The 27250-nt window shown below is 35.0% G+C and overlaps 7 protein-coding genes and 1 long non-coding RNA gene across 14 annotated transcripts; 2 read left to right on the top strand and 6 right to left on the bottom strand.

Moving 5' to 3' along the window:
* Positions 1 to 141: 141 nt before the first annotated feature.
* LOC103853119 lies at positions 142 to 1496 on the bottom strand. 2 transcript variants are annotated; one of them, XM_018656815.2, is made up of 3 exons: positions 1322 to 1496; positions 1077 to 1219; positions 142 to 996 (listed from the first exon to the last, which is right to left on the bottom strand). In XM_018656815.2, exons 2-3 carry the CDS (start codon positions 1134 to 1136, stop codon positions 826 to 828), a joined length of 231 nt encoding a protein of 76 aa, XP_018512331.1. In that variant the 5' UTR covers positions 1137 to 1219; positions 1322 to 1496; the 3' UTR covers positions 142 to 825. The 2 variants fall into 2 exon arrangements, with proteins under 2 accessions (XP_018512331.1, XP_033140063.1); XM_033284172.1 differs by having other exon boundaries at positions 142 to 1000; positions 1093 to 1397.
* On the bottom strand, positions 717 to 4940 carry LOC103853116. The gene is made up of 2 exons (XM_033284161.1): positions 3808 to 4940; positions 717 to 3696 (listed from the first exon to the last, which is right to left on the bottom strand). Exons 1-2 carry the CDS (start codon positions 4033 to 4035, stop codon positions 3280 to 3282), a joined length of 645 nt encoding a protein of 214 aa, XP_033140052.1. The 5' UTR covers positions 4036 to 4940; the 3' UTR covers positions 717 to 3279.
* A 24-nt stretch (positions 4941 to 4964) lies between these two features.
* Positions 4965 to 12977, top strand: LOC103853115. Of its 5 annotated transcripts, none has more exons than XR_630094.3 (4): positions 4965 to 5721; positions 6006 to 8776; positions 8856 to 8923; positions 10948 to 12977. It is a non-coding gene; the product is annotated as an uncharacterized LOC103853115 (long non-coding RNA). The 5 variants fall into 5 exon arrangements; XR_630091.3 differs by having other exon boundaries at positions 4966 to 5721; positions 8875 to 8923; XR_004455066.1 differs by having other exon boundaries at positions 6006 to 8923; positions 9761 to 12672.
* Positions 7683 to 26601, bottom strand: LOC103853111. The gene is made up of 4 exons (XM_009130031.3): positions 25415 to 26601; positions 16361 to 16364; positions 12027 to 12034; positions 7683 to 7694 (listed from the first exon to the last, which is right to left on the bottom strand). Coding segments are annotated over exons 1-2 (951 nt in total). The 5' UTR covers positions 26365 to 26601; the 3' UTR covers positions 7683 to 7694; positions 12027 to 12034; positions 16361 to 16363.
* Positions 11470 to 16352, bottom strand: LOC103853117 (putative pumilio homolog 7, chloroplastic). Of its 2 annotated transcripts, XR_004454982.1 has the most exons (6): positions 14797 to 16352; positions 14399 to 14561; positions 13836 to 13999; positions 13502 to 13757; positions 12803 to 13414; positions 11470 to 12733 (listed from the first exon to the last, which is right to left on the bottom strand). XR_004454982.1 is itself a non-coding variant. In XM_033284128.1 (5 exons), the coding sequence occupies exons 1-5, from the start codon at positions 15747 to 15749 to the stop codon at positions 13310 to 13312; spliced, it is 1641 nt and encodes a 546-aa protein (XP_033140019.1). In that variant the 5' UTR covers positions 15750 to 16352; the 3' UTR covers positions 11470 to 13309. The 2 variants fall into 2 exon arrangements, 1 of the variants encoding a protein (XP_033140019.1); XM_033284128.1 differs by having other exon boundaries at positions 11470 to 13414.
* LOC103853114 lies at positions 18004 to 20010 on the bottom strand. Its single transcript, XM_009130034.3, has 5 exons — positions 19745 to 20010; positions 19586 to 19659; positions 18969 to 19083; positions 18609 to 18890; positions 18004 to 18533 (listed from the first exon to the last, which is right to left on the bottom strand). The coding sequence occupies exons 1-5, from the start codon at positions 19865 to 19867 to the stop codon at positions 18285 to 18287; spliced, it is 843 nt and encodes a 280-aa protein (XP_009128282.1). The 5' UTR covers positions 19868 to 20010; the 3' UTR covers positions 18004 to 18284.
* On the top strand, positions 21065 to 22888 carry LOC103853112 (uncharacterized methyltransferase At1g78140, chloroplastic). Its single transcript, XM_009130032.3, has 8 exons — positions 21065 to 21304; positions 21394 to 21485; positions 21566 to 21709; positions 21793 to 21874; positions 21960 to 22156; positions 22227 to 22338; positions 22409 to 22516; positions 22592 to 22888. The coding sequence occupies exons 1-8, from the start codon at positions 21158 to 21160 to the stop codon at positions 22733 to 22735; spliced, it is 1026 nt and encodes a 341-aa protein (XP_009128280.2). The 5' UTR covers positions 21065 to 21157; the 3' UTR covers positions 22736 to 22888.
* Positions 22765 to 24603, bottom strand: LOC103853113 (tetracycline resistance protein, class B). The gene is made up of 3 exons (XM_009130033.3): positions 24119 to 24603; positions 23294 to 24042; positions 22765 to 23217 (listed from the first exon to the last, which is right to left on the bottom strand). Exons 1-3 carry the CDS (start codon positions 24404 to 24406, stop codon positions 22830 to 22832), a joined length of 1425 nt encoding a protein of 474 aa, XP_009128281.1. The 5' UTR covers positions 24407 to 24603; the 3' UTR covers positions 22765 to 22829.
* Positions 26602 to 27250: the final 649 nt, after the last annotated feature.

The following is a 27250-nucleotide window of genomic DNA, read 5'->3' as shown; positions in this document are numbered from 1 at the left end:
AATCAATCGATTTTTTTTTTTGAGACGATGATAATGTCTTCACAACTAATCTAAACTGTAAACCCCACATATTATAAGAATGACCAAAGCATAGTTCTGAATAAAAATTTCTAATAAGCAAGAAAGTTTTCGATCTACCAATAAATGAATCATTTCAAAGCAAGTCAGATGGATATAAATATTTGGAAGAAGAAGATGAATGTACCAAAGAGAAGGATAATATTATACAGAGGAATAACTCTGCAAAATTATAAAATCCCTCTCGTGATGGCGAATTGATATATGCCTCCAGAACAAAGCTAACAAGAACAGAACTTGCTGCTGAAAGAAGAGGCAATCTTCCTTCCATCAAACAGAAAAAAAAAAAAACTATATCTAATTAATAATTCAAAGAACTACAGATATTGATTGGAGCATAAACGCTTGCGACTGATTGTACAAGATGATGGAATACCATTTGATTTATATATATACAGAGACGGCCAGCAGCTTCCTGCTTCGAAAACCCTAATGTTTGTTCGCTTCATTAGGCCTTAATGGGCCTACGTCCAGGCCTTCAAATAAAAAAGTTGTAAGCCTGCTTTGGGATTCTCTGAGTTGCTTCAAAAGGAAGAGAAGCCACGGAGGAGACTACATCAACAGCCATCTTCTCTCAATGAATCGTTAAGATTCCAAAACACAAACGTTTGTTGAATATTCAGCAGTTGACATGAGAATAAAGCAAAGAATATGTAATCAAGGTGATGACGAATTGACGATCCCTTCTACATAAGATGATAATGTGATCGAAGTGGAACTAGCACAACAGACGCTGATATGATACAATCAAGGAGATGGGAGAAAGAAGACTAGGACGAACGTGGAAAGCAACAGAACCAGAACGACGAGAAGAAGAAGCTCCATCGAATTGCAAAGCTTAACACGATTCATCCGTTTCTTCTCAATCGCAAGCTTTCTCCTCAGCTCTTCTACTTCTCTCCGTGTCTCTCCTTCCTTCTGCGATTCTCGGAAACCATAATCATCGACTGTACCAAATCCATATATACCGATCTGATGATGAAGAAGAAGGAACTAACCTCAACGGCGGAATCGATGGTGATCGTCGGATCGCGAGATGAAGAAAGTCGCTCTCTCATCGATTCGTCGATTTTTAATGGAGCGCGGATTGGTGAACTGCCACTTGTGTTGACACGTATCAGTATTTGATTGGTGCATCGACCTGTTGGCAGGTGTCAGTATCTGATTAGTGCACCCACAACAGATTACTAGTAATTTTTTCTAAATAGGTACATTTTCAAAAAACCCATAGTAAATTACTAACCTTCGTATGATGTTTATATAAGTTTAGTTGCATCTTCGTCTTGTTCCCCACCTGTGAACAATATTATTTATAGATCTTCTCTGGTTCATACAGTATTATTATCTTTTATTTTTGTTTCTGCTTTAATTAACAAACATCTTATCACGCATCACGTGGTCTGTTGCTGTTGAATTATATTCAAACAAACAGAATTATATTCAAACAAGTTTGCTTGTCAAGCAATATATATCAAATATGCCTTTAACATAACTATATATAGTCAGTATCCATAAAATGTTTAGTTAGGATTGTACTGGACTTATAACATTCCACTAGAACCTGACCCGCGCGCCAGCGCGGGTATGAATTTTTGATTTTTGGTTATTTATTTAACTAAATGATGTATTTGTAATATTTGATGTATTATATTCACCAAATAAATTTTTTTTGGCATCTTAAACCATCTATTTATGACCAATATTCGATATCATATAAAAAATAGAACAAACAGACGTAATTAGAGAATTGTAGACGATATATAAAAACAATGGTTATTAATGTAAATTATGAAGAAATATTATATTATGACTTAATATGGCATAAAAGATTATAAATTAGTTATACATATTTAAAGAAAATATAATGATTTTTAAACTTCTACGAAAAATTTAACATATAAAAAAGGGCAATGAATTAGTCATCAAATTGTAAATAATTTCATAATTTTATTAATAATAAATTATTTATAGTCTTTGTTTTTCGTCAAGATAATTATTAAATGTCCATAACATTAATATGTTAAAAGGCCATATTATGATAGCCCATGTTGTAACCGTTTTTTCTGGGAAGTGTAACAAAAAAACTCTTCGTTTTGTTTAAGTTCTATGTCGGTAAAAGATTAAAAAAAATCTTTCTATCTTTTTCAATGTTCAATTTGAAGCTTATTATGCAAAAATCATACGCAAATATAGGCAATGGATTGGAATCTCTATATCTTTATATTCTTACAAATTTTAAATTTACTATTTTCTCTTCTGCAAGCAAATCAATTACCGAAGTAATATATCAATTGGTTGTAATCAAATCTATTCTTATAATTAGTGTAATTACTATGGTTACAGTTTCTATATTTAATAGGTACATTATAGATACGACACTGAAGATATTCTGTTTTGATTAATAGAAGATATTGGATTTTGAGTTTGTATTTATTGATTTGTTTTTTTTATAAAGCTTAGAAATTCAATATCATGATTGGTTGGTTGATACATCATATAAGGAAAACAAAAATTATAGGTGGTTTGAATATTGTACATCGCTTGATGCATTATGTAAGTGGACTATATAAAACTTGAGCATGATCATTTCAAACTAAAGTATAGGAAGGTTATATGCATTTGTTATACTGTAGTTAATATATTTTAAATATTACATACGTCAAGTGATTCACGTTTTCATAAAAATAAAATTCAAGTTCATTATTGGGCCGTACTTGTCCGTAATAAGCTACGTTAAATATGATGTATTTTTAGGTTCATTTAATGACATTAAGTTTAAATTTGATTAAAGGAAACTCATTAATTTAACTGAAAAACATAAGTATTAAAATATGTAAGTTAATTTAATGATGTTAAGTTTATATTTGAATAAGGAAAACAAATTAATCTAACTGAAAAAGACAAGCATTAAAATAGGAAATTCAATTTAATTCTCAGTGGCATGAAAATGTAATTAACTTCAAAAATTTAGGGGTATTTTTTAATGGGTACTTCTCTTTTAATAATATAGATGTACGTGTTATCTCAGGTAAAATTCAATTCAAATACTATTAGGTTGCGAGATCTTAAACATGAACAAAGAGAAAGGATATATCCTTCATGGAAGCATATGGAATAAAAGTTTTGGTACTTGTAGGGTATATAATCTACGGCTCATATTATATTCCGTACGCACATTAATATTCAATAACTCTGAAGAGCCTAGCATAAGAGACTAAGCAAATTTGGTGGTTTGAACAGTCTTGTAGAGCTGTGATCACGTGGGTGCATGAACTTGCAGTTGGGACAAACAGGAGTTGATGTGGACAGCATGACCAGCATGTGGCATTTCATGCACACTTTTGTTACCATCTCTTGCTCCTCGTGATCAACATCATTACCACCGTCAAACGAAAGCCAAGACAGTGTGGTCTTCTTACTCGGGATTGTCAAGTTGTTACCATTCGATGGTGACACGGTCTCTCTGTGATTTATGGATTCATCTATCTTTGTACTGGTTTTTGGAGGTGAATAAGAAGGTGAAAGGTTCAGCTCAAGGTCTAGGCTCATCTTAGGTCGTCCGACGACCACCAAATTTTTGTGGTATGTCATATGATCCTCAGATGTTCTTGAATACCCCTGAAAATATAAGGAGCATCCATGTTTTAGATGCATGTTTGTGTGCACATAGATATATCATCATATCCATAAAAATACTACACAATTTGTTACGTATATATTATTATATACCTTAGGCTCTATGGATTTCTGCCAATCTGAATGTAGAGGAGTGTGGAGATGAAGTTCGAAATCAAAGGTAACTGATCTCATACTCTCTAAGTTTGGTCTAGTGCTCTGAAGTTTACCATGTGATTGATCTTCTATATTAGTCTTCTTGAATGAATTGTGAAACTCTTCTCCATACATTGTTAAACCCCTCTTTCTTGAGAAGAGGGTTCCTTCTTGTCGAGAAACCATTAGCCTCAGCCTTTTTGTTGCAATGAGTGATTTTGGAAATTTTATACTCTCTCTATCTCTCTTTGAACCTGTGAGGAAATGAGCAGATAGACTTGAAAAGTATGTAAAGATCGTCTCTATTTATATTCATGTAGGAAAATCTTCAGAGTTATTGTCTCCACCGGTTCATATAGATACCAATATACTATAAGAATTTATTAATGGTTGATAAGTTAGATATTCTAAAATAAAATACATAAACTGTATAGTTATAAATTTTATAAGGATTTTTACTATTAGGCAATAAAAGTGATTTGTCGACTATTGCATTTTAGTTTTGATTTTTGGAGAAATAAGAAAAAAAGAGGTAAGTAAAGTGTGAGTTCCAAGTTGGGTGTGTTCAATAACTCCAAGCTCATTTAAATGCTTAGATGTGAATAGCTAACTAATTTTTCTGTCTCCTTTTCTCTTTGCCTTTCTCCTCTACCATTAGCATCATTTTAATTATGTTATCATCATTAACTACTTCATGTTCTTAAGTAGATCGTCAAAAAGAAAAAATAAGATCGTTGGTGAAGTCATATGGATGGATGTATCATCTATATATGTGTATACCTTATGTGTGTTTGTCATCATGTATATGCCTCAATTCTCATGTATGGTGGTAAAAATGGTGTATGTGAATGGAAGAAGAGTTGGGAAATAGGGAGAGGCCAATAAATGGAGAGTCAATAAAGAGAATTGGAGAAGGGGAGGTTGATAAATTGATGAATGCCGATGCAACTTTAATACTCACATCAACTCCTACTCCTACTTTTGGATGTATAACACAAACTATGCACATCAGTAGTGAATTAAATATGAAGAAATAACATACTATAAAGGTTGCAAATTAAAAATTTGAAGGATGGGAGAACAAGCCTTTAAAGCTCTCAACACCCGCTCCTCCATGCATGCAACTACAATTAATTAAGTGCATGCCTCTTCTTTTCAATTCATTTTCGTACTATGACCTTTAACTCGATAAATTGAATTATATTTAATAAAAATGACTGCTATAGGAAAGTAAAAAGGATTCTCATCAATATATATAATCGTTATTATGTAGAAGATTGCAGCTTCGATAGAGACTGGTTGTTTTTTCTAGAAGATGTGGTTAGGTATTTGCAATTGAAGAAGGAAGACTGTAAAGATTCGAGAGATGGAACGTTGTAACTTGTAGGATAGTGGGATATCGAAGGAGAGCGTATATTTTAAAGATTTTGAAATTTGAATAAAAGAGCTTATTATGGGCCTTAGTTTCAAACACCTGTAGGCCCATATTGAAACCCATATCTAATATGGCGGACCGTTGAGAGGTGAAGTTAAATCGTACGGTTGAGAGTTGTGTGAAAAAGTGCAGGACCGTCCGATTGGAGTATCCAACGGATCAACAAAAGATCTCATACATACATATACTTCTCGTCTCGACTCGTCTCTCTCTTTCGTTCTTCTTAGGAAGTGGTGAGATTCTTAGGTTAGTATGTCTTTTTTTCAATTTCTCTAATCTCTAGATCGCGATTTTTCTCTTGTTCGTTCTCATCTTGTTTAAACTGATGCGATCGTGATATCTTGTTTTGCAATTTTGTGAGTTAGGGTTTCAAGTTTCGTCAATCGTTCGTTGAATCTACATGGAAGCTCTTGCCTCAGCGTGAAACCGTCGTTTAGGTACATGAACTTCTCTGTCTTTTGCTAGAGTTCTGATCGTGCTTTAGATTTGGGGTATTTGATGTTTATTCATGGATCTGGACTTACGATCGATCATATACAGTGAAAAAATTGAACGATTACTTTAGTTAAAAGGTTGGTGCGAATATATATACATATATATCAGTGAATCAATATACAAATAGAGATTTTGGGTTGTTTTGAGTTCTAAGTTTGCAAACGTAGAAGTAATAATGTCTCTCTCTCACTCTAGTCTCTCTATGTATTTTGTTTCTTTTCTTCAGTATGTTTGTGTGGAGAAGCCATAACAGCTGAAGATAACTTTGAATCTGTGAGCCAGACAGCACAACATAACAGATAAGCTCTTTTTACTTCCTCCTTTTTTTTTCTTAATTGAACAACAAAATTCGCCTTTTAATAAGGTTCCCCAAAGCTTTTTTTTGGTTTTTATCAAAACAGAGAAGCTTTGTTTTGGTTTTTCATCAAACCCCAAAAAGGATCGTATGCAGACACTAATCTAATAGTGTGCTGACAGATTCTCATTTGGGGACATTGTCCGGTTGCCTGAAGCCTAGTCCTATAGAAATTTTTCAATCATGGTAGTGCATGTCTAAAAGAGGGGGACATTGTCCGGTTGGTGGTAGTGCATGTCTAAAAGATGGGAACATTGTCCGGTTGATGGTTGGTGGTAGTGCAAAAGATGGAAAGTATGACATACTTTAGTTACCCACGGCTTACATAAACAACAAGAAACGGCTTAAGAAAAGTCTTTAGACAGAGACTGAGATGGTACCCACGGCTTATTACTGTTGGATGCAAATGTCCAGTGGCTTTCAAAATAGTCTTTAGACAAAAAAGACTATGAAACGTTGGATGGATCAAATGACCCACAGGTCCACAACTTACCAAAAAAAAAAGTCTTTGGACACACAAAGAGTAAGAATGTTGGATGGATTAAACGACAAACAAAACATCATAAAGACTATGAATGTTTGGATGGCTAAAACGACAAAAACAAAGAATATGAGTTACCCACGGCTTATAAAGGCTTTAAACAAAGACCTTGACTTCTATGAAGAGTCTTTAGACAATATCTACCCACGGCTTGTGAAAAAGTTTATAGACATACACTTTGACGAAGACATACTCTTCTCAACAACAAAAGGCTTAAGAAAAGTCTTTAGACAGAGACTGAGATGGTACCCACGGCTTATTACTGTTAGATGGAAATGTACAGTGGCTTTCAAAATAGTCTTTAGACAAAAAGACTATGAAACGTTGGATGGATCAAACGACCCATAAGTCCACAACTTACCAAAAAAAAAGTCTTTAGACGCACAAAGAGTAAGAATGTTTGGATGGATAAAACGACAAAAACAAAGAGTATGAGTTACCCACGGCTTATAAAGGCTTATGAAAGTTTTTTTGACATTGCTTGTTACACACGGCTTATGAAAAAGTCTTTAGAACAATTGAGTTAAGACAGCTTTATGAAAACTCTTTAGACAATACTACTGCCCACGGCATTACAAAGGCTTTTGTAGACAAAGACTCAACTCAACTTGGACGATACTACTATTACCCACGGCTTATAAAGGCTTTAAACAAAGACCTTGACTTCTATGAAGAGTCCATAATTTACCAAAAAAAAAAATTCTTTAGACACACAAAGAGTATGAGTTACCCACGGCTTATAAAGGCTTTAAACAAAGACCTTGCCTTCTATGAAGAGTCTTTAGATAATATCTACCCACGGCTTATGAAAAGTTTTTAGACAGAGACTTTGACTTGTTTGTTACACACGGCTTATGAAAAAGTCTATAGAACAATTGAGTTAAAACAGCTTTTGTGAAGAGTATTTAGAACAATACTACTGCCCACGGCATTACAAAGGCTTTTTTGGACAAAGACTCAACTCAACTTGGACAGTACTACTATTACCCCCGGCTTATAAAAGGTCTTAAAGATAGAAACTATAAACCCTTTAGACTTCTAAGTTTATTGGATGTGAAACGACTAACAGTGGATGAAAAAAGTGACCACCAGTTTAAAGAGGTCTTAAGGAAAACCTATTTTACTTGTTGGATGGGAAACAAACTACCTGCAGCTTAGAAAAGTCTTAAAACAGAGACTATGAACCAAAAACCATATCTACACAAGGCTTCAGAGAAAGACCAACGGCTTAAAAGACGAATAATATGAAACAAAACAGACTCTTTATGACATAGACTACATGTCAGTGTTTAGCTTGTTGGATGGGAAAAAACGACCAACGGCTTAAACTAAGTATAACTAAGACTTGAACTATGAACCGAAATTGAGTTGGAAAAATGACTAACAGCTTGAACCAAGTCTTATGACAGAGAGTATGAACTGGAAATTAATTCCTTACCCGAGGCTTAAAAAAAAATTCTCAAGACTATGAATGGAATATAAAAAGTCTTTATGAGAATCAAAAACAGATACCCAGAGATTTGAAACGTCTGTAGACAAAGAGAGATTCTTTGGGGACATTCATGTCACAACTATTGGTTGGTAGTGCATGCCTAAGCGAAGTATGGAAAGTATGGCATACTTTAGTCAGCCACGGCTTATAAAACTAACAAAAGGCTTAAGAAAAGAACTAACAAAAGGCTTAAGAAAAGTCTTTAGACAGACTTTGATTGTACCCACGGCTTGCAATAAAGATTGTAGACAAAGACTATAGATCGGTGTTTAGCTTGTCTGATGGAAAAGCTACCAAGTCTTAAAACAGAGTGTATGAACCACCCATTGAGTTGGTTCTTTTGACTTGTTGGTTGGGAAAACTCACCAATGACTTAAGACAGAGACGATGAAACCAACTCTTACGGCTTATAAAAATTTCTCAGATACATAAACCTAAGAATATGAACGGAATAGAAAGACTTTTTATGATAATTGAAAACAGATATCACAACGTGAAGTAAAGACTAATGAATTCTGTTTTTTTCTTTCTCAGGTATGCAATGCTTCAGAAAGTGCTCATTTGAAGTGTAGCAGGTTTATTTGTAATTATGCTTTCTGAAGTTCTCAGGTATGTATGTGTTTTTCAGATTTGTTTGTAATTTAGTTGATGAAAGTCACAAGAAGGGGACACATACATGCAAGTAAAGACTAGTTTCAATTGTTTAGGTTTGGGCTTGCTTGTTCATTATCGCGATGACGCCAAGGCTCTGTTCAGGTATAAGCTTTTCTTGACTTTTTCTCTTGTGAAAATTTATAAAGTATTAAAGTGATGTACACGTAACTAAAGAAACTGGAGAAAAGTAACTGAAAATGTTTTTCTTAAAAAAAAACATTTTAAGAAATGAATGTATGTTGGAGTCTCTTGGAAATCAAAGTAAGTGAGAGACTCCTGCATATTGTGGTGGTAGTTTAAAAAAAGAAAATTATAATATTTCTCTTTTGTGTTATACTCCTAAAATCCAGTGATCAATCTAAACAATGTTAGTAATCTCTTTATAGTTTGGCAATTTTATGTATAATAAGTTCTCTTATTTTATGAAACTGATGCATTTTTGAGTTACTTATAGATCAACATATGTGAAAACTGCAGATTGTAGTATTATTTTCTTTGAATATTGAATGTTTGTGTTTTGTGTACCATACCCCTCTGTGATCACTGTAAACATGTGAAATGACATCTTCACATTTCTGCAATTAACGCTGCTGATTGCTATCTTAGATTCGAATTGTATATGTTTGTATTTCGATTAGCTTTGGTTTCGTGCTTGTGAAATGGTTGTGCCTTGGAGTCTATTGTAGATCAATGTAGGTGAGAGACTCTTGCAGATTGTGGTGGTAGTTTCTTTGAATCCTTGAATGTTTCTGTTTTGTGTTATACTCCTGCTAACGTTCAGTGATTTCTTCAGTTTGGTGCTTGAATGTATTATAAGGTCTCTCATTTTATGAAATAGATGCATCTTGGAGTCTCTTCTTTTGTAAATCAACATGTGTGAAAGACTGCAGATTTTGGTAGTAGTTTCACTGAATCTTGATTGTTTCTGTTTACTTTTAGGCTCATAACCCTCGGTGATCATTATAAACATGTGAAATGACATCTTCAGAATTTTGCATTCTACCTTGATGATTACTATAACTATGTTAAATACTATAAATTGTATATGTTGAGTTGAAATTTCCCTGCTTTGGTTCTTGTGTTTATTTCTTGGTTTTTGAGTCTTGACAACATTTCTCTCATTTATGTAATTACCTTAAATCTTGAATGTTTATGTTTTGTGTTATGCTCCTAACGCTTGGTGAGCATTCGAAACATGTTCACATTTTCTAGAATTCTGCATCATATGTCGACGCTTACTTGTTACATTCTATATTATACATGAATTGAGTTTTTACAATAACAGTGATCGAGAATTCTCTGTTATCAATTATACCTTTGTCTTTTAGTCGTACATAATCCATGAATCATGGAAACCTATTGAATCAATATGTGGAATTATTAGAACGTGCAACTGATCATTCTTGAGTTTTTATGATTGATAGATGTCACAGTCAAGATATTAGTTGTATCTAAAATATATATGTAATCATGTGAGTAAGTGTTCTAACTTCTACTCACTCTTCTATTTACGTCGACTAAAAATGTCTTTTTTTTTCTTTTGGGGTCAAATGTTACGACGATGAACATTAAATAGCGTATATGTTCTTATAGATTACGGTGGATTGGCCTAAGAATAAGGTTTGCGACGATGTGTTGTTACTTGTTAGTGTGAAATAAATGCATCACCCATAAATTATGTCAAATAATTCTTTTAATGCAATAGATATTGTAGTATCCTTAGCATTGGTTCATATAATAGAATAACATACCTAACTTTGTCTACTTATATATATAGGGATACAACAACAACAACAAAAATGTTGCAATAAAATCTCTGTGCCTTTTTTTTGTAAAACGGCTTAAACGAATTGAAAAATCTATAATAACGTGAACATATGCAAATGTTAGTCACATCCTCTATCTCTAAATTTTTTTGTTAATGTTTAGTTAGGTTAATGTTTTTGGGTTCCAAAATGCCAAAGGGTGTAACATCCACACCTGATCATACATCGTTTAGTACTGTGAATGATAGGGATTCGGGAGTTAGTTTACGTTGGGATCATAGATAGTTAAGAGACTTAAAATGGGCCACTTATTTCAAGGGTTTAGTTGAATATTTATTCCTATTAAGTCTCCATCTTTAGGCAATGAAGACTTTGAAGGATCGTGGTTTCGACTCGATGCATTTTGAAACGGATTACCTACAACTTCTGAAGCTGATAAGATGTGAGGACGAATGGCCATCCATGGGGACTGAGATAGAAGATATTTGGATACAATCTAAACTTTTTACTAGTTTCTCTATTTCGTATCTACCGCGTGGTAAGAACACCCGAGCGGAATGTTTTGCTAAAGCAGCCCGTAATCGAACTGATGCTTTTGTTTACGTTAGTACTGAAACTCCTGTTTGGCTAGCTCAAGTAGCAAGGCTTTTGGAGTGATTGAATAATAAAATTTCTTTGATGTCAAAAAAAAAAAATAGTTGATGTTACCACAACATTAATTGAACAATTCTCGCCTTATTATTTATTTCTTCTTTCCTAAATGTTGAGAAAAAAAATTTAATATACAAGAATGATTGAATGAAGCAGCTATGATTGGCTCAGACCTAGCCATCCAACTTGGGCTAGATTGATCAGATTAAAACAGAACAAATCACACCTAAATGTGGAAGTTGTAATGTGTGTAAATAATTTATATAAGCTATGAACATTTAAATGTCTCACATTAAACTTTTTTTTTGGATTAAATTAAACAAATGGGCCTTTTAAGCCTCTTTCTCATTAATATGAGAACAAACCATATGTACTGATCGTATTGACAACTTATCTTCATGTGGTTGAAGGGTATCAACTGACTGGACATCCGTAAGGCAATGGCATGACACTACGGGACGATCGTTACGGCACGTGGACATAATTGAATTCCAAGAATAAATTCTGGTATTTTTTCTTTGTTTTTATTTTCACTGATAATGTTTTGGAATCACTGTCGTTTTAACCAATATAATAGCCCTGGACGAAACACATAATATAGACCTTTTTAAAAATATTTTCTATATTTTTCTTCACTGAATTTCTTTTAACTTGAGCTCTAAGACCTGAAACCAGTGTTTTGAAAACTAGACCAGACCAGCCAGTCGGACCATGACTCGGCTATCTATTCGGTTCGGGGTTATACTAAAAACCGGATTTGAGTTAGATTGGCAAACCCGGTCAAAAACTAGTAAAACTCGCTAAAACCAGTGATCAAGATCGATATTAAAATCCTATTTTTTTCAAATTCAAGTATTTTTTTAAAACTGCAAATTTTAAAAATATTTCATAGAAAATTCTATTGTTTTCTAAGTATCTATCTAAATAAATTATTTTCATTATTTTATATTTTTAAAAAAATTTTTTTTGTTTTCATATTATTTTTAGATTCTAATAATTATATAAAATTTTATAAAAATAATTTTATGTTATACATATAATAGTTACTTAATATAAAATTAATTAAAATTTAAAATCCAGTTAAACCAATTGGACCGGTCCAACCATTGATCTAGTTACAATGTCGAATCAACGTCTGGTCCGGTTTTCAAAACACTATCTGAAACAAATAGAAAAAACATCTCAAAACTAATTGTGAATATACCTATTTTTTATTGTTTTGTCTTGTAATAAAAAATTAGATTTACTTAATTATGAGTCTTTTTGATAATTTAATACAATAAAATAGATCTTTAAAACAACACAAAATTTTTTTGGACCCACGGGTAAGAGCCGGGGCTGTTTGGAATTGATGGATATAAATGTTTGGAAAAAAAAGTTGTACCAACTAGAAGGATAGTATTTGCAGAAATATAACTCTGTAAAGTTATAAAATTCCTCCAGGATGATGAATTGATATGTGCCTCCAGAACAAAGCTAACAAGAATAGATCTTGCTGCTGAAAGAAGAGGCAATCTTTATATCAAAAAAACCAACCCACAAGCAAAGAAAGGAAAAAACTAACCCTTATTTCTCAATTCAGAAACATGTGAAGCCATCAAAACGGGATCTAATCAGTGTTTAGAACCGTTGTATTGTAATCGTATATAAGAAACGCTTACGACGACAGTATAACATTATGGAATAGCTTATCTATATATATACAGAGGCGGCTTCAAGTGTTCTGTTTAAAACCCTAATGTTCCTTGTGTGTAACGCTTAAGAGGCCATAAATGGGCTTCACCAGTTAATTAAAATTATTATGTATTAATAAAAATTATTCAAAGCTTAAACCGGATTAAAAAACCCGATTTTGTTACAACATGAAATTAACATAGACAAAAACAACAACAAAACAAAAGAAACAACAAAGCAAAAAATACAGAACAAGAAACAAGAACACAAAAACAAAACATAGAGCTCTTCGCGTCTGGACACATTCACGAGAGATTATTCATAAAAACGAAGCCTTGGGACCAGAAAACAACAACAGAGTCTTGAAATTACAGACTTACAGTCTCAACACATCCTTTCACTTCTTCAATAGATTCCTCGAGAAAATCCTTTTGCAATAAGGATTATTACGCAGAATCGCATGTGGTCTTATGACTTCCACTAGTGAAGCATGAAGTGGACCCTGTTGATATGTTCAATCCCGGTTTAAGTTCCTTCAAACCAAACCAAAAGAAAATTAATCAAACTTGGTATGTAAAGTTTGTAGTACCTTAGTGGCAGCAAGAGCGGCTTGGATGACGAAATTAGCGTAAGGGTCTTGAAGAAGGTGATCAAAGTGAGGAACTGAGACAAGCTCACGCACTATCTGTGGACGACTCTCGGGACAATGCATGAGACATCTTTCCACCATGTGGCTACTAAACTTCTGCATGGAAAGTTGTACGTAATGCCCTTTTAACTGACTCAACATCATCGCTACCGCGGAAGGTATCCTCAGCTCTATAACGAATTGTACTGCGTAGTTCCTGCCCACAAAAAAATATATCGATCATGCAAAAAGAGTATGTCTGTTCCTTTGTGTAGTGAGATCAATATATTTATACCCAAAGGGGTCTTGAGCAAGTAGGAGACTGTTTCTAGAGATTTCACCGATCAGCTTCTCTCGTTGTTGTCTCATTGAATAAGCAATGCATTTTTGGAGTACACAACATCCATGTCGATGTGTTGCGATTTCAGTGCAGAACTTTGTCGCTGCGTCAAAGATAAACTGTCGAGAAACAAAATGAAATAAAGTTTAAATTAATATATTTTTTAAACCATAACGCGAGGTCTAAACCATCTTAAATTAACATTTTTTTGGTGAGTATCCAGAACTTTTCAACCGGACTAGAATATGGGACCTCTTAGATACCTATTAGGTAGAGGCAGACTTATTCAGTGAATGGGGTGTCATGCGATGACACATCTTAAATCAAAATTATTGAGTGTATGTTAGAAAATCAAGAAATCTGTAGCACTCTTGGTAAAATTTGTTCAATGACCCCTCTAAAAAACCAGGGACTGCTATTAGGTGATCCAAGAGTTCTATCTACTATGTCAACTCCTAGTTAGGTTTTAAGCTAATGTACATGATCTTGAGATCAAGATTAAAAGAAAGTGATTTGACCTTGTTATCTTCAGTGCTTAGGCATTGCAAGCAACGTTGAATCACATGGTTGCCATTTAAATCCTTGATCAAATCAAGAAAGCCAGGTCTCAGCGCCGATTTCACAAGAGAAACTTGTTTTCCTGTCTTAATCGTTTCCACTAATCTCTGAACAACTCGAGTACTACCAAACAAAAAGGAACAAAGGTTATTACACGTAACTAAAACATCACAATCATGGTCGGTTCTGATCACAACCGGATGAATCATTTGTTTTGGCTCATAAATTTTTAAAGTAAAGTATATTCATCAAATTGTCAAATTATTAAGATTAACATATAAATTTTCATGAATCATGACCCCTTTAAACTCAGATCCGGCTATGATCACAAATAACATGTAATAGTTTTTTATTTTACCCGTATGCGTTGAGAGATATCCTGATAAGTTGACCAGGCTCAGCAGTAGCAACAAGCACAATCTGCGTCCTTTGTTCTTCATTACAAACATCTAAAAGCTTCTGCATCAAGTAATTCCCAAAAGGATCCATCATAAGCTCAACGACATGAGGAATAACCTCATTGAATATAACCAAGGCGTCAACAGGTGTTCCTTCATCGAATATCCTCTGCAAGAATCTACATCCGTGTTGGTCTTTAGCCATCAAGTACACATATCCCTGAACGTCACACACGTTAGGAAGACTAGTGTTTCCATGGTCAGAGATGAATGATTTGGTTCTCTGATGATCCAAGCTAAATGGTTCAGAGCCTTGGCAGAACAATGGCGACATGTCTGATGTTGACATTGTTCTGTAGTAAGCTGAATGTTCTCTAACTCCTCCTCCATTGATGTAAGGACTGTTATTACCAACGTTGCTGTTTGAGTAGCTAGGCCAACCGAACTGGCGAGTGTTGGTTATGGAATCATGAGTTTGGTTCCCAAACATGTTTCTCTTGTTGTAGTTTATGTTTTGGTCGGAATCTTGATTGTTGTTCAACCATGAAAAGCCTCCGTGAGTTTCTGTCTCCTCGGTGATTTTCATGCTGTAGAGATCGTCGCATAGACCCGTATCATCACCATGAACACTCTTCTCATGATTTTTATAAAGCAGTGGCTCATGATGATGATAAGTGGCGTGGTTGTGGATAGGGATGATCCCGTTGAACGGAGGTGAAGCGAAGGGAGAAGAAGAACTGTCATCGGAAGAAGAGAACCCGTTAGAGAAGGAACTCGACAGAGAATAATCCGACGACGAGTTTAAAGAGAAATCTCCATGAAAGTAGTTTTGACGTAGAAGACTGAAGTTAGGTGATTGCGACGGTGTGCGTAGAGGAGACGAGGAGACATAAGCTTCTCGAAACTCACCCATCTTGCATAAAAGAGAGGTAGGAGGAAGATGATGATCACAACAGTAGGCTAGTTTAGTTTGGTCTCTCTTTTACTGTAAAAACATGTTAAAATGAAAGTGAAAGGCTCAAAACCACACAGTAGTTAAAGGAGGAGGAGGTAGGGAGAGTGAAAACATTATTATTATTTTCAAAGAAATAAATAATAAACGTATATATCTCCTTAATTATCTGTTTTAGCGTTATAATCGTTCTCTACTTACAGATTTGATGTAAAGACTAAATCAGTTGAGACTAAATCAACAGTAACTGATTTAGAATAAAATCTTTATAAATGATCTTTTAAGGTTTTGAATTGGTCAAACTTACTTACATTTTCTAAACTTTATTTAATTAAGGCAACATTGACTATTTATTGAGTATTCCAATAAATAACTTATGAGATTTATTCCTAAACAAACTATGTGGTGATATTTGATGTAATGACAGTAATGTAGCTTGTACATTCATATTTTAGAGTTTTTTTTTTTCATATTTTAGAGTTATCTCGATGGCATGATAATTCTATTAATGTGTTACGTATCCAAAAATTTGTTCAAATGTTTGCTATATCATACTTTTTAATAAACTCAACTATTCTTTGTATAACATAAATATTTTACTATTCCCATTGCAATTTCTTGTACACTACAAGATTCAATTTTGTCGCAAGTTTCAAAGTGATACAGACATAACCGTTTGTTGTGGTAAGGTGTTGTTGAGAGAATATGTTAATCAAAGATATTGTGCATGTAAAAACCGTTTGTCATATAAGGGTGTGACTAGTGACCAAAAGAACGAGGAGAAACACTATATTTTTTAATATTCTTTAAATTTTTTACCATTCATGAGGAATGGATTTTCCTTTTCATTCCTCTTCATTCTCCTTTGTTCGTAGAGAATTATAGAACAAATATATTCTTCATTAATTTTGATAAGAAACCATCATTCTTAAAATTTTATTCCTACTCATTTTTTTCCTATCCGTTCATATTGTTCTTATGATGGTTACCAGTCACACCCTAAGTATTATGGAAATAATTCTTCGTGAAATTATGTATATGAAATAATTTATCCAAATCTCATATGTTCTAAATAGTTTGTCAACATTTATAATAAAAGTAAAAAGTATACAAAAATGTACCTAACGTTAATATATATAGTAATTTTTTTAAATAATCATTTTTAAGTTTTGTCATAAAAATAGATAAAGAAAATGACCAAATAGCTAATTTTTATTTGGAAAATTTTAATTTTAATTTTATTTTATTTTTAAATTTGAAATTCTATTCCAAAACTCCATTCTTTAACTTAACTCTAAATATTATGTTTAGATTAGTTAACCCTATGATCAAATTATATTTTTACTCTTTAATAAAATTATATTTTTATCTTTAATAAAATTTACTTTGGTTTTTTTTTATTGAAAATTATTTTTGTGAAAATATACTAAAAAAGACTATCATATGAAATTTATCTAATATATTTATATGGTCAGCCGTGATTACCGACTCTCGGTAGAATTGCCAACTTTCGGTGGGAATTTCAGCTCTCATAAACACATACTCCCTTTGTTTCATATTAAATGTCATTTTAATTTTTTTTCTTGTTACAAAAAAATATCACTTTACAATTCTAGTACAAATTACATCTACTTTCAACTGAAAATTAATTAAAAATTCTATTGATTTTATAAATAATTTTATTTATCTCAAATACTATTGACCAGAAATGTATAATTAATAACAACTTATATATATTTTTATTATTTTCTTAATCTGTGTGAAAAATGTCAAAGTGACACTAATTTAGAAACGGAAAGAGTATCCTTTGTTAACCGTTTTAAATTATAATAAAATGCAAATACGATGGTAAAATCATTAAAATGACATCTGATATTGTATATATGTATATTTTATATATGTGACTCCAAGAGAGAAATTCAGAAGATATAAAAAAGCAAATAGCGATGCCAAAGTGACTTGGTTTTCAAAGCACGATTGTGATGCGTGGAAGCTATCAAGAGGTCCCTCGTATCTTACTCTTCATCTTCTTGGAAACTACTACTCTTTCCTATTTTTAGAACTAAAGGATCTTTTTCTTTTTTGCAAAGTAGCAAAAGCATCTACCATCTTCTCTTCATTTTCCAACAAACTCTCCTCATGTTTTGAGGTTTTTAATCATAAATAAAGTTATGCGTCGTGAATCATGTGTATGTTGTAACCCCACAATCAAATATCATAGTAAACTTCATATTTCTAAAAGATAAAACAATATCTTTCAACTCAAGCAACATCCTCTGTCCTTTTAGAGCTTGTTAAAGTATTAAAGGGAGATACATTAGAAAGCCCTAAGACCTTTAAAACACAACTGAATAAGTAGTTATTATATCACCATAACCAAAATAAACCAACGAAACTGCATAATACAAATCACACTTTTGACCTGAAAGCGTATGAGAGATACCAACAAGAACACACACCGATAAATCACTGTTTTAAAAAAGAGTCAAGAGGATTCTAAACGAGAGCAATGCTTGTCTCACCACCTGGTGGTTTACGGACACCGCCTAGATAGTCTCTAGACTCCACCTTCCCATCTGCGAATATGTTGTTCCCTCCTATCTCCTTTAGCTTGGCTTCACTCAGCTGCTTTTCGCCACAAGATGATGTACCATCTCCCTTGAATATATCATTCCCTGAGAGCTCTGCAAACTTCTTGTCATAAATCTTCTTCGCTGTCTTCACAGAAGAGTCTTCTTCACCAGACTAGTGAACATAAAAATTCTCAATTAAACTATATACAACAATATCAAGAGTTGCTTAGAGATGTCAAGTTCTTACGGTTTGAGATTCAGCTCCGAGGTTGAAATTGTCCTTAAGAGCTAAAGCACGAGTTGCTCCGGACCGAGGTTTGATCTCAGGTGGTGGTGCGAAGATGTTCTGTCCACTGATCTCTTTGTACTTAGCATCAGAGAGCTGCTTCTTCAGATTAGAAGCTGATTCGCTCTCCATTGTCCCACTTAGCTCTCGCTGTTTAGCAACCTCAGGTAGAGTAATAGGCTTTTTAGGAGACAAGTCCTCCTCTTCACCAAATGATATATGGCTTATACCACTAAGTGCTTGCTGAAAAAGAGGTTTAAAATAAAAGTGTTACACATTACAGAACATCTCATGATTCTAAAAGAAGGTGATTAATAATACCTGATATACCCTTCCACCTGGAGCACTAGAGAGCTCTGAAGCATCATCTTCTTGGTTACGAGTAAAGATCCCACTTCCAGTTATCTCCTTCATCTTATGTTCTGAGCAAGGCTTCCTGATCCAAGATAAACAACAGTTTCATAAGTTTGACATCATCTCTCCAACCTATGTATCTATGCAATGAATCTCAGTGCCATAGTCCAAATATTAAGAATTTTTCAAAAATATTTACATAAATCACTGTCCAGAACTAAAATTTTTAGATATATGGTCAAAATTAGAGCTTTTAATTTCAAAAAAAAAAGAACTTCAAAACAAATATAAATAGAGTTATTAATACTTTTATAACTATTTTAAATAAAATTTCCCAAACTGTAAATAATCCCCAAAATCTAGTTTATTTTTAAAATTACTTCATTACATTGCTAAATCTACTATTAATATTATTGATGAATCTATACAATGCAAATCATCAAGAATCCATTAAACAAGGCACATCCCCAAGATGAATCCAAGGTAGACTCAAATGATTGGGTCACTCTAGACACAAAATTAGAAACTAAATATGCCAAGAAATCAAATTAGAAACCAAATGATAAAGGAGGAAACTTTGTAACCTTTTGTTCAAGCTCTCAACTTCTTCATCAGTGACTTGACCTCCAAAGACAACTTTGCTAACCCCATCAGATGGCTACACACAACAGACAAAACCCATAAGAGACAAAACCGAAAAAAACAAGAGAAGAGGGTAATAGAAAGTGATGAGCTTTGAGTACCTGGTGGGATCGAACGGCGGAGCGAGCGGCGGAGGAAGGAGAATCCGACGGCGGAACTTCCGACCAAGTGAGTAGATCTGCGGTGGATGTGTGTGGCTTTCTCACTGGAGTGGTTCTCTCCATATTGTTTTTTTTAGCAGAATCTAAAGGCTGATGCTTTTTTTTTTTTAATTTCTCGAGAAGAAATGAAGAAGACGAAGAGGAAGAAGAAGAAGAAGATTACGCTTTACTTCTCTCTTTCTTCACAACCCCCCTTGAACTTCTTTCTCACTTCTCTGTGAAATGACGGTTTTGCCCTTTTTCTTTGATCCACTCACGGTCTCGCTTGATCTGGAAGCTTCTTCCTAAGGCTGTGTTGTTTAATTTGATTCAAAATCCGCGGTCCCGTTTTAGACTTTGCCATGAAACAAAATGTAGATCCTAATATTTCAATCTTTTATATATGCAGATTTGTATATTTCGAACTATTATCGATGATGATTTATGTAAAATCTATATAATTTGTTTCTTTTTATTATATCTAATTTATATATATATATATACTAACTAAAATATTTCTATTTTAGCAAATAATTCTTTTACCTTTATAAGATATAATTTATACTATTAAAAGATTTTTCTGGAAAATATAACACATAAAAATTATTTTTCATTCTAACTTTAATGATAATATGTAAAATTTGTGAATAATTTGCAAAATGAACATAATTTAACCAAAAAATTTCTGATCCACAACAGAGCTGATAAAGTGAGACAGATTTAATCTGTTTTATATGCTTACTTTTACAGAAATCGAATGTAACGCCTGGGGAGTTTTAACAAGTGTCAAATGAAGGTTAACAAATTTTACTTTCAAATTATATATATAATTAGCAGAAAAATTAAAAATAATTGATCGGGTATGTTTGGGGGGTAAAGAATAATAAGAAAACAGTAGAGTTATTCTTTACTCTGACACAACACCATGTGAAAGCCATCATAAAGACTTTTGCCAACGTTTTCTTAAAGCAGAGATCACGTGCTGTCACGTTTTTATTAGCTCACCAAATGCTACAATTTGAAACTAAGGATAAAAGGGTCATTAGAAAAAGCCGAAATTTTATCCTTTAATTTGAAATTATTATCCGCAATTCATGACCCTGATTATTCGTAACAAATATTTAAATCGCGAGAGAGATCCTTTGTTTAAACGTTACAACGGATTCAAAAGATTGCTTGATCCTTACAATTATGCAAATAATATAAAAAACCTTTATGGGCCTAAACTAAATTTATTTGGGCTTGGTTAATAGACTATTGGGCCTTTCCCTTTTACATAATTTCGATTAATTTCAAATTTCGATTCGTAAGTTTTTTTTTTGTGGTTCTGTTAGCGAAGCTTCGTGCTCAACAGGTAGCCACGGAGGTTTGAAAATGCCGATGACGGTTGTTCCTGGTCGATTTACGCCGGCGATTCTCTCGATTGGTTCCCGTTTACCTTCCTTCAAGTACGCCGCTCGAGGAGTCGCTGTTTTCGTTCCCAGATCAGCCGCCTCCATCTCCGTCGAGACGAACTCGAGTGTACTACGCTTCCGTTCCTCTCTAAACTCCTCTCCACTTTTGATGAAGGAATCTGTTTGATGATGCGATTTGATTTGGTGTGTGTGCAGGTGGATTCTGTTGTGGAGAAGGAGAAGGACATTCTAGCTTGCCCCATATGCTATAACTCCTTAGCATTGATCAGCAAACCTAATGGATTAGTGTGAGAGTCATTACTCTTCACTTAGAAGTTTTAATTAATGTTCAGTGTTATTGAGAAGGTTTGTGTTATATTGGCTGCAGAGGATCTGCCGCCTCTGGTACTCAGTTACAATGCAATACATGTAAAAAGAGTTACTCGGGTAACGAGACGCATCTTGATTTGGCTGTTGCTAGTGGAAGCAACCAGTACACTGAACCAATGCCTCTTTCAACCGAGATATTCAGGTTGACCGTATGATTCAATGTTAGGCTCTAAGTCTTATACTATTTTCTAACTGAGTCTCTTTGGTGTTGTTGTTGATTTATAGGACTCCGTTAGTTTCCTTCCTTTACGAGAGGGGTTGGCGTCAGAACTTCATATGGGGTGGTTTTCCAGGACCAGAGAAAGAGGTGAGGCGGAGAAGAACTCTCACCTTTTCGAAAAGGACTTGTTAGTTTGTTATATGCTCATGATGGTTAACATTGTATTCCACAGTTTGAAATGGCTAAAGACTACCTGAAGCCTGTTTTTGGCGGCAATATCATTGACGCCAGTTGCGGAAGTGGGATGTTCTCGAGACTATTCGCTAGAAGCGAGCTCTTTTCTCGGGTGGTCGCCCTTGATTACTCGGAGAATATGCTAAAACAGTGCTATGACTTCTTAAACCAAGAAGAAAACCTTACTAACAAAGAGTTTGTACTTATATCCTTTTTCTTCCATTACTGTCTTGCGAAACCAGTATGTAATGTTTTTTTTGTTTAGGAAAGTTGTTCTGGTCCGAGCAGACATAGCTAGACTCCCTTTTCTTTCGGGTTCAGTCGACGCAGTCCATGCTGGTGCTGCTTTGCATTGCTGGCCTTCGCCATCCTCAGCTGTAAAAGCCTTTTATCTTAATTCAAACATTTAGCAAAAAACAATGTTTATGTTCCCTTTGGATCTTTTAGGTTGCTGAGATAAGCCGTGTTCTTAGACCTGGTGGAGTATTTGTTGCCACCACCTTCATCTATGATGGCCCTTTCAGCTTTATCCCTTTCTTGAAGAATCTTCGCCAGGTGTGTGTTACTTCTAAGCCTTAAAATATTCAATCTTTAGTGTGTTCCGTGGCTGATTATGCATTCTGGTGATAGGAACTAATGAGATACTCAGGTTCTCACATCTTTCTGAGTGAACGTGAGCTTGAAGATCTCTGCAAAGCCGGTGGACTCGTTGGCTTCACTCGTGTTAGAAACGGGCTATTCATAATGCTCTCCGCCACAAAACCCAGCAGATAAGCTCACAATCTTTCTGCTGTATAAAGCTATTAACATTGTAAAGAACATAATATTGAAACCTCTTGTAAAGCTATTTTGCAAATGTTATTATTTACTAGGTTTCTTGTGAAAACTCGATATCTATATTTGAATTTTCCGGAAGCAGTTCACGCATCTCTGAATCTATAAAAGCCTCCATACGAGCACGTTCTCTGTCTAGAGGATACGTACGGTATAGAAAGGAGTAGATGAAGCAGCAAGCCGCCATTGGGATGCCTATAGATGTATAAAGAGCTTTCGCAAGCGACGCAGCATTCTCTCTATCTGTAGCGATCTCTGCTGATCTTGATGAACCTTGAGGGATTGGTTTATATCCATAGACATGCTGCGCCAGGATTCCAACTACAGGAGGTGCAAACGATGACAAGATGGACTCGAACGATTTGTCTAGCGCGTAGACGCTTGTTCTTGACTTCTCTGGAACAATCTCCGCGAAGATTGGGCTGCAATAAAGAAGAGAGTGTTACTTACAAGTATCAAAGCGTACTAGTAGTGAGAAAGAGTGTTTTTAGACTTCACTTGTTGGTAGCAGGAGCGTTCCAAGAAACAAACAGACCCAATAGCACTAAGACCAGACCATGGATCGCAGTAGTAGATGGATCGTCAGGTAAAAACAACAAGAGAATAGCAGCGAGCGGGATCGCTGAAGCTGAGCTGATCTGCGCAAGAATGATTCTTCCTGAGTTAGGAAGACGTGTCGACAGATAATCTCCCATTTTCCCACCAAATAACCCACCAAGAGAAGACGCAGCCACAAATAGACCCATCAAGAATGCAGTTTTCCCGTGCGAGAACCCGATGAGCTCCAACCACATAGGTGCAAAAGATAGAGCAGACCAAGGAAACGACCCGGTCACTCCCTGAGCAACAATGATCTGAAAAGAAGGGATCTTTACAACAGTACCACTTTCCCTGACCAAATCCTTAACCTCCGAGGAAAAAGGTTTACTTGAAACTCGATGAACAATAACACCATCCTTCACAAAGTGAGGGTCGTTGGCAAAAAGTCTGACTAACACACCAACTATAACACTGATCAAACCTACTATATGGAAAGCAACTCTCCAACCAGGTACACCCATGAAGGTTAATGGAGCAATCAAAACAGAGCAGAGCCCGCCTAAGATCGAACCGAGGTTTGCTGTGAGTTGCAACCATCCAAAAGCAGAGCCACGGTTAGCATCGTCCGTTGAGTCAGCAACAAGGGACTGAATCGCTGGAGCCACTAAGGCAAGACCAATCCCATTCAGAGCTCTCGATACTGCTACCTGCTCGTATCAGACATGACACAAGAGTTAAACTCATAACGTGTCTCACTCAATGGATCAGACAAAAAGACAGAACCTGGAAGAAAGTGGAAGAGAAAGCGACAAGGAAAGTAGCAGCGGACCAGAGGAAAGCACCGAGAGCAATGACGTGAGCTCGGTTATGTCGCATGGACATGTAAGCAGCTAAGGGATAGCAAACGGCTTGAACCATGGATCGCAACAGTGTCAACGACCCGAGCCCGGTTGGATCCGTGTGGAGAGCTGCACCGACCTCTTTGTATACACCTGGGAGTAGAGACTCGTCGGCTCTCTCCATAATTCCGGCTAGATTCACCAGAATCAGTGTCACCGTCTCTGCCTTCATCTTCCCTAATATGCTTCGATCTTTTCTTCAGTTTGATTTTGGGTTTTTGAGGGTTTTCTTCTTCGTAACGGAAAACATAAAACTTGGGATGTGGATGATCAATGTTGACGGTGAGAAGTAAACAGTCAATGACGTCGATACGTGGTCGCTCACGGTGGCGCGTGGAAATGGTCAAAAGATGTTGTAATGAAAATTCCGCTGCTGACGTGTATATAAAACTGACGACAATTGTGTGATATAGGCCATTTATATGGGCTTTGGCCCATTATTTTCATAAGTTAACTATTTATGAAAATGTCCGGTTTTAAAGGTTCGGATTGGATTGTGTATGACTTGTTTTGCTAATTAGGGTTGGAAACGTATCCTGCTAGAGTACTATCGCAAAATGAACAAAGACGATGATGAAGGAGAATTTGTTTATAGACATTTTACACTGTTCATATAGGTTTGTTTCTTGTGAATATTCGTCTGCTCTTGACTTCTACTAATCATGATGTGTTTTTCTCCATTAACTCGAGGAAACTCGCATAATCATGGCTCACGTTGGTTAGTCAGTTGATGTCATTAATTATCAGCAAGAAGAAACTTGAAGTTGTGTCGCTAATTGAAAATTAGTAAATTACATATCTCGATTATTGTCCATTATAATTGGACGACGTCATTTGAATATAATTTTATCAGATGATTACCTATAATATGGTCCATTTATTGACCTCTTCAATGGTATATGCACCTAACGTATGATCAAACACCATATACAAAAAATTGTCTATAAAACATAAAGAGTTATGTAAACATAATATAAAAGCATGTACATATTTTCAGCATTACATTATAAACGTCGTGATGAAAAGAAAAACACAATATTTGAGTTACCCTGGAAATTCAAGAAGCCCCAAAAAAAAAATCAAAATTAATTAACATATAATGAAAATAATAGTAAAAAAGCTTAATCATATTTTAAGAATACGATGATTAACTGTGAGTAACAATAGAACTGGCAAAAACTAGCTTTTCCAGCTACGACTCCGAGACAGAGGATCTTGAGCTCCTCCGACAACCCAAGTTTCCTTAGCTATGTCTGAAGAGAGTCTGTAATAATCGGTATCGTAACTCATCAACACTAACTCCATCTTTTCTTCCTCCATTAGTGATCTCAAATCCTTCTTATTCTTCTTCTTCACACCAACCTCTTCTTCTTTGGTATCTTGCTCTGTTTTCACTTGCATTCTCTCTTCTAACCAACTCTTCGCCGGAGCCGATCTACACCTCATCAACAAAAGCGCGTTCGACGGTGGAACCGCCGGTTCTGCGTCTGCGTTTTCATCAACGACGCACTTCTTGATGTTCTTGTCGTCGTCGCTCTTACTCTCTTCCTCTTGTAAAACCATAAACCATTTGGAGAAAACATTCTTTGTATTCTCTTCTTCATCATCATCTTCGTCTTCTTCATCGTCGTCGCTAGTGATGACATCAGCATGTCTGAAATCACCAAAACACCTGAAGTCGAACTTGATGTTCTTTAGACAAGTCAATAAACCAAGAAACTTGCTCTTAGATTTATTGCTATGTATCCTCTCTATCTCCTCCATCACCGTTTGCCAGTTCTTTCCTTTGCCGCCGCGTTTTCTTGGCCGGACTTTGATCTGACCGGCGCAAGTGACTTTAGGTGAAGTTGGTTCGGCTATTTCCTCACCGCCCATGTTCTTACTGCTTGCTTGTTTAGCCCACAAAGCAGGACTCCCATGTCCTCTTCCACCGCCGCTGGAGAGTTTGCTGAGCTGGCGACGGTGGTTGGGATGATGGTTGGTGGTGGAGATGGAGATGGAGGGACGAGATGGGCTACAAATGGATTTAGGTGTAAGAGCTAAGTGGACTCTTGAAGGGAAACAAACCAACAAATCTGCAGGGTAGCTTGAAGTAGATGATCTTCTGCTTCCATCTCTGCTTTTGATCATCTCTTTGTTTTTCTTGTCTGCTTTTGCTTTCTTGCTGTTTGGTTTTTGGATCGATCTCTCAATGGCAGAGTTCAGCTTTTTATGTTTGGATTTATAAAGGTTTCTTTTTAGGCTTTAAAATTTCTGTGCTGATGACAGCTTCTACATGCTTTTGGCTTGTAGGAAAAAAATCTTTATTTTTTATTCAAACCCTTTTCTAGTGAAAGCAAAATGGGTGGTGCAATACCAAAAGTCGTTGTAAAATGCTGGTATTAAAAATAAAAATTGATGTTAAATTGGCGGACAAACAAGAAGAAGAAGTAGTGATGGGGTCAAAGGAGTGAAATGGGTTCATTACAACTTTATTACATCGTAAACAAGAAGCTTCTTGACTGAATCATTCACTTTCAAACATTCAATGGTCCTTACCACTTCTTCATACATTTGTTCATCATTTCACTTTGAGATTTATGCTTATTGATGGGTTTGTTTGATGACTTAAATACAAAATGTGACATCAATATGTGGTCACCATTAAACTCATGTAATAGATACCAGTCTATATTTTACCTCTGAAAACTTAATCACCAAAAAAAGGAATATATTGGCCATAATAAATAGATCCACAATTAGATTTCAAAGTGTTTTTTGTCTGGCGATTTTTTATTGTGTGTACATGTACATTCATAGATGAAAATAGTTAATCAACATTAGTAGAAGGAAAATGAATAGCATGTGAATGTGGCAAGGGTGATGATGGGTTATAGTCGAATGCTCTTACAAATTAAAGTTGGAAAGGTTTCGTGGACTTTACTTTTGCAAATTCAATATAGAATCATGATAACTTTATGAATATATTTTTTTTGAACAAAAACTTTATGAATATATAAAAAAGAAAGACAATAGT

Source organism: Brassica rapa, chromosome A02, assembly GCF_000309985.2.
Source record: "Brassica rapa cultivar Chiifu-401-42 chromosome A02, CAAS_Brap_v3.01, whole genome shotgun sequence".
In the NCBI taxonomy this organism is placed as follows: domain Eukaryota; kingdom Viridiplantae; phylum Streptophyta; class Magnoliopsida; order Brassicales; family Brassicaceae; genus Brassica; species Brassica rapa.
The sequence above is the reverse complement of the archived record's forward strand: the minus strand, read 5'-3'. Positions and strand labels throughout refer to the sequence as shown.

What these genes read in the sequence shown, in the direction of transcription:
- LOC103853119 (XM_018656815.2), bottom strand. Translation starts at nt 1,136, where the DNA reads ATGAGAGAGCGACTTTCTTCATCTCGCGATCCGACGATCACCATCGAT. An exon ending in CCATCGATTCCGCCGTTGAG is followed by an intron (nt 997 to 1,076) that starts GTTAGTTCCTTC and finishes CGAGAATCGCAG; the next exon opens with AAGGAAGGAGAGACACGGAG.
- LOC103853116 (XM_033284161.1), bottom strand. Translation starts at nt 4,035, where the DNA reads ATGGTTTCTCGACAAGAAGGAACCCTCTTCTCAAGAAAGAGGGGTTTA. An exon ending in AGAAATCCATAGAGCCTAAG is followed by an intron (nt 3,697 to 3,807) that starts GTATATAATAAT and finishes TTATATTTTCAG; the next exon opens with GGGTATTCAAGAACATCTGA.
- LOC103853117 (XM_033284128.1), bottom strand. Translation starts at nt 15,749, where the DNA reads ATGGGTGAGTTTCGAGAAGCTTATGTCTCCTCGTCTCCTCTACGCACA. An exon ending in CTTGCTCAAGACCCCTTTGG is followed by an intron (nt 13,758 to 13,835) that starts GTATAAATATAT and finishes TTTTGTGGGCAG; the next exon opens with GAACTACGCAGTACAATTCG. An exon ending in CCGCTCTTGCTGCCACTAAG is followed by an intron (nt 13,415 to 13,501) that starts GTACTACAAACT and finishes ACATATCAACAG; the next exon opens with GGTCCACTTCATGCTTCACT.
- LOC103853114 (XM_009130034.3), bottom strand. Translation starts at nt 19,867, where the DNA reads ATGGAGAGAACCACTCCAGTGAGAAAGCCACACACATCCACCGCAGAT. An exon ending in CCGCCGTTCGATCCCACCAG is followed by an intron (nt 19,660 to 19,744) that starts GTACTCAAAGCT and finishes TGTTGTGTGTAG; the next exon opens with CCATCTGATGGGGTTAGCAA. An exon ending in GTTGAGAGCTTGAACAAAAG is followed by an intron (nt 19,084 to 19,585) that starts GTTACAAAGTTT and finishes ATCTTGGATCAG; the next exon opens with GAAGCCTTGCTCAGAACATA.
- LOC103853112 (XM_009130032.3), top strand. Translation starts at nt 21,158, where the DNA reads ATGCCGATGACGGTTGTTCCTGGTCGATTTACGCCGGCGATTCTCTCG. An exon ending in GAAAACCTTACTAACAAAGA is followed by an intron (nt 22,157 to 22,226) that starts GTTTGTACTTAT and finishes TTTTTTGTTTAG; the next exon opens with GAAAGTTGTTCTGGTCCGAG. An exon ending in TCTTGAAGAATCTTCGCCAG is followed by an intron (nt 22,517 to 22,591) that starts GTGTGTGTTACT and finishes TTCTGGTGATAG; the next exon opens with GAACTAATGAGATACTCAGG.
- LOC103853113 (XM_009130033.3), bottom strand. Translation starts at nt 24,406, where the DNA reads ATGAAGGCAGAGACGGTGACACTGATTCTGGTGAATCTAGCCGGAATT. An exon ending in TCTCTTCCACTTTCTTCCAG is followed by an intron (nt 24,043 to 24,118) that starts GTTCTGTCTTTT and finishes TGATACGAGCAG; the next exon opens with GTAGCAGTATCGAGAGCTCT. An exon ending in AACGCTCCTGCTACCAACAA is followed by an intron (nt 23,218 to 23,293) that starts GTGAAGTCTAAA and finishes TCTTTATTGCAG; the next exon opens with CCCAATCTTCGCGGAGATTG.
- LOC103853111 (XM_009130031.3), bottom strand. Translation starts at nt 26,364, where the DNA reads ATGATCAAAAGCAGAGATGGAAGCAGAAGATCATCTACTTCAAGCTAC.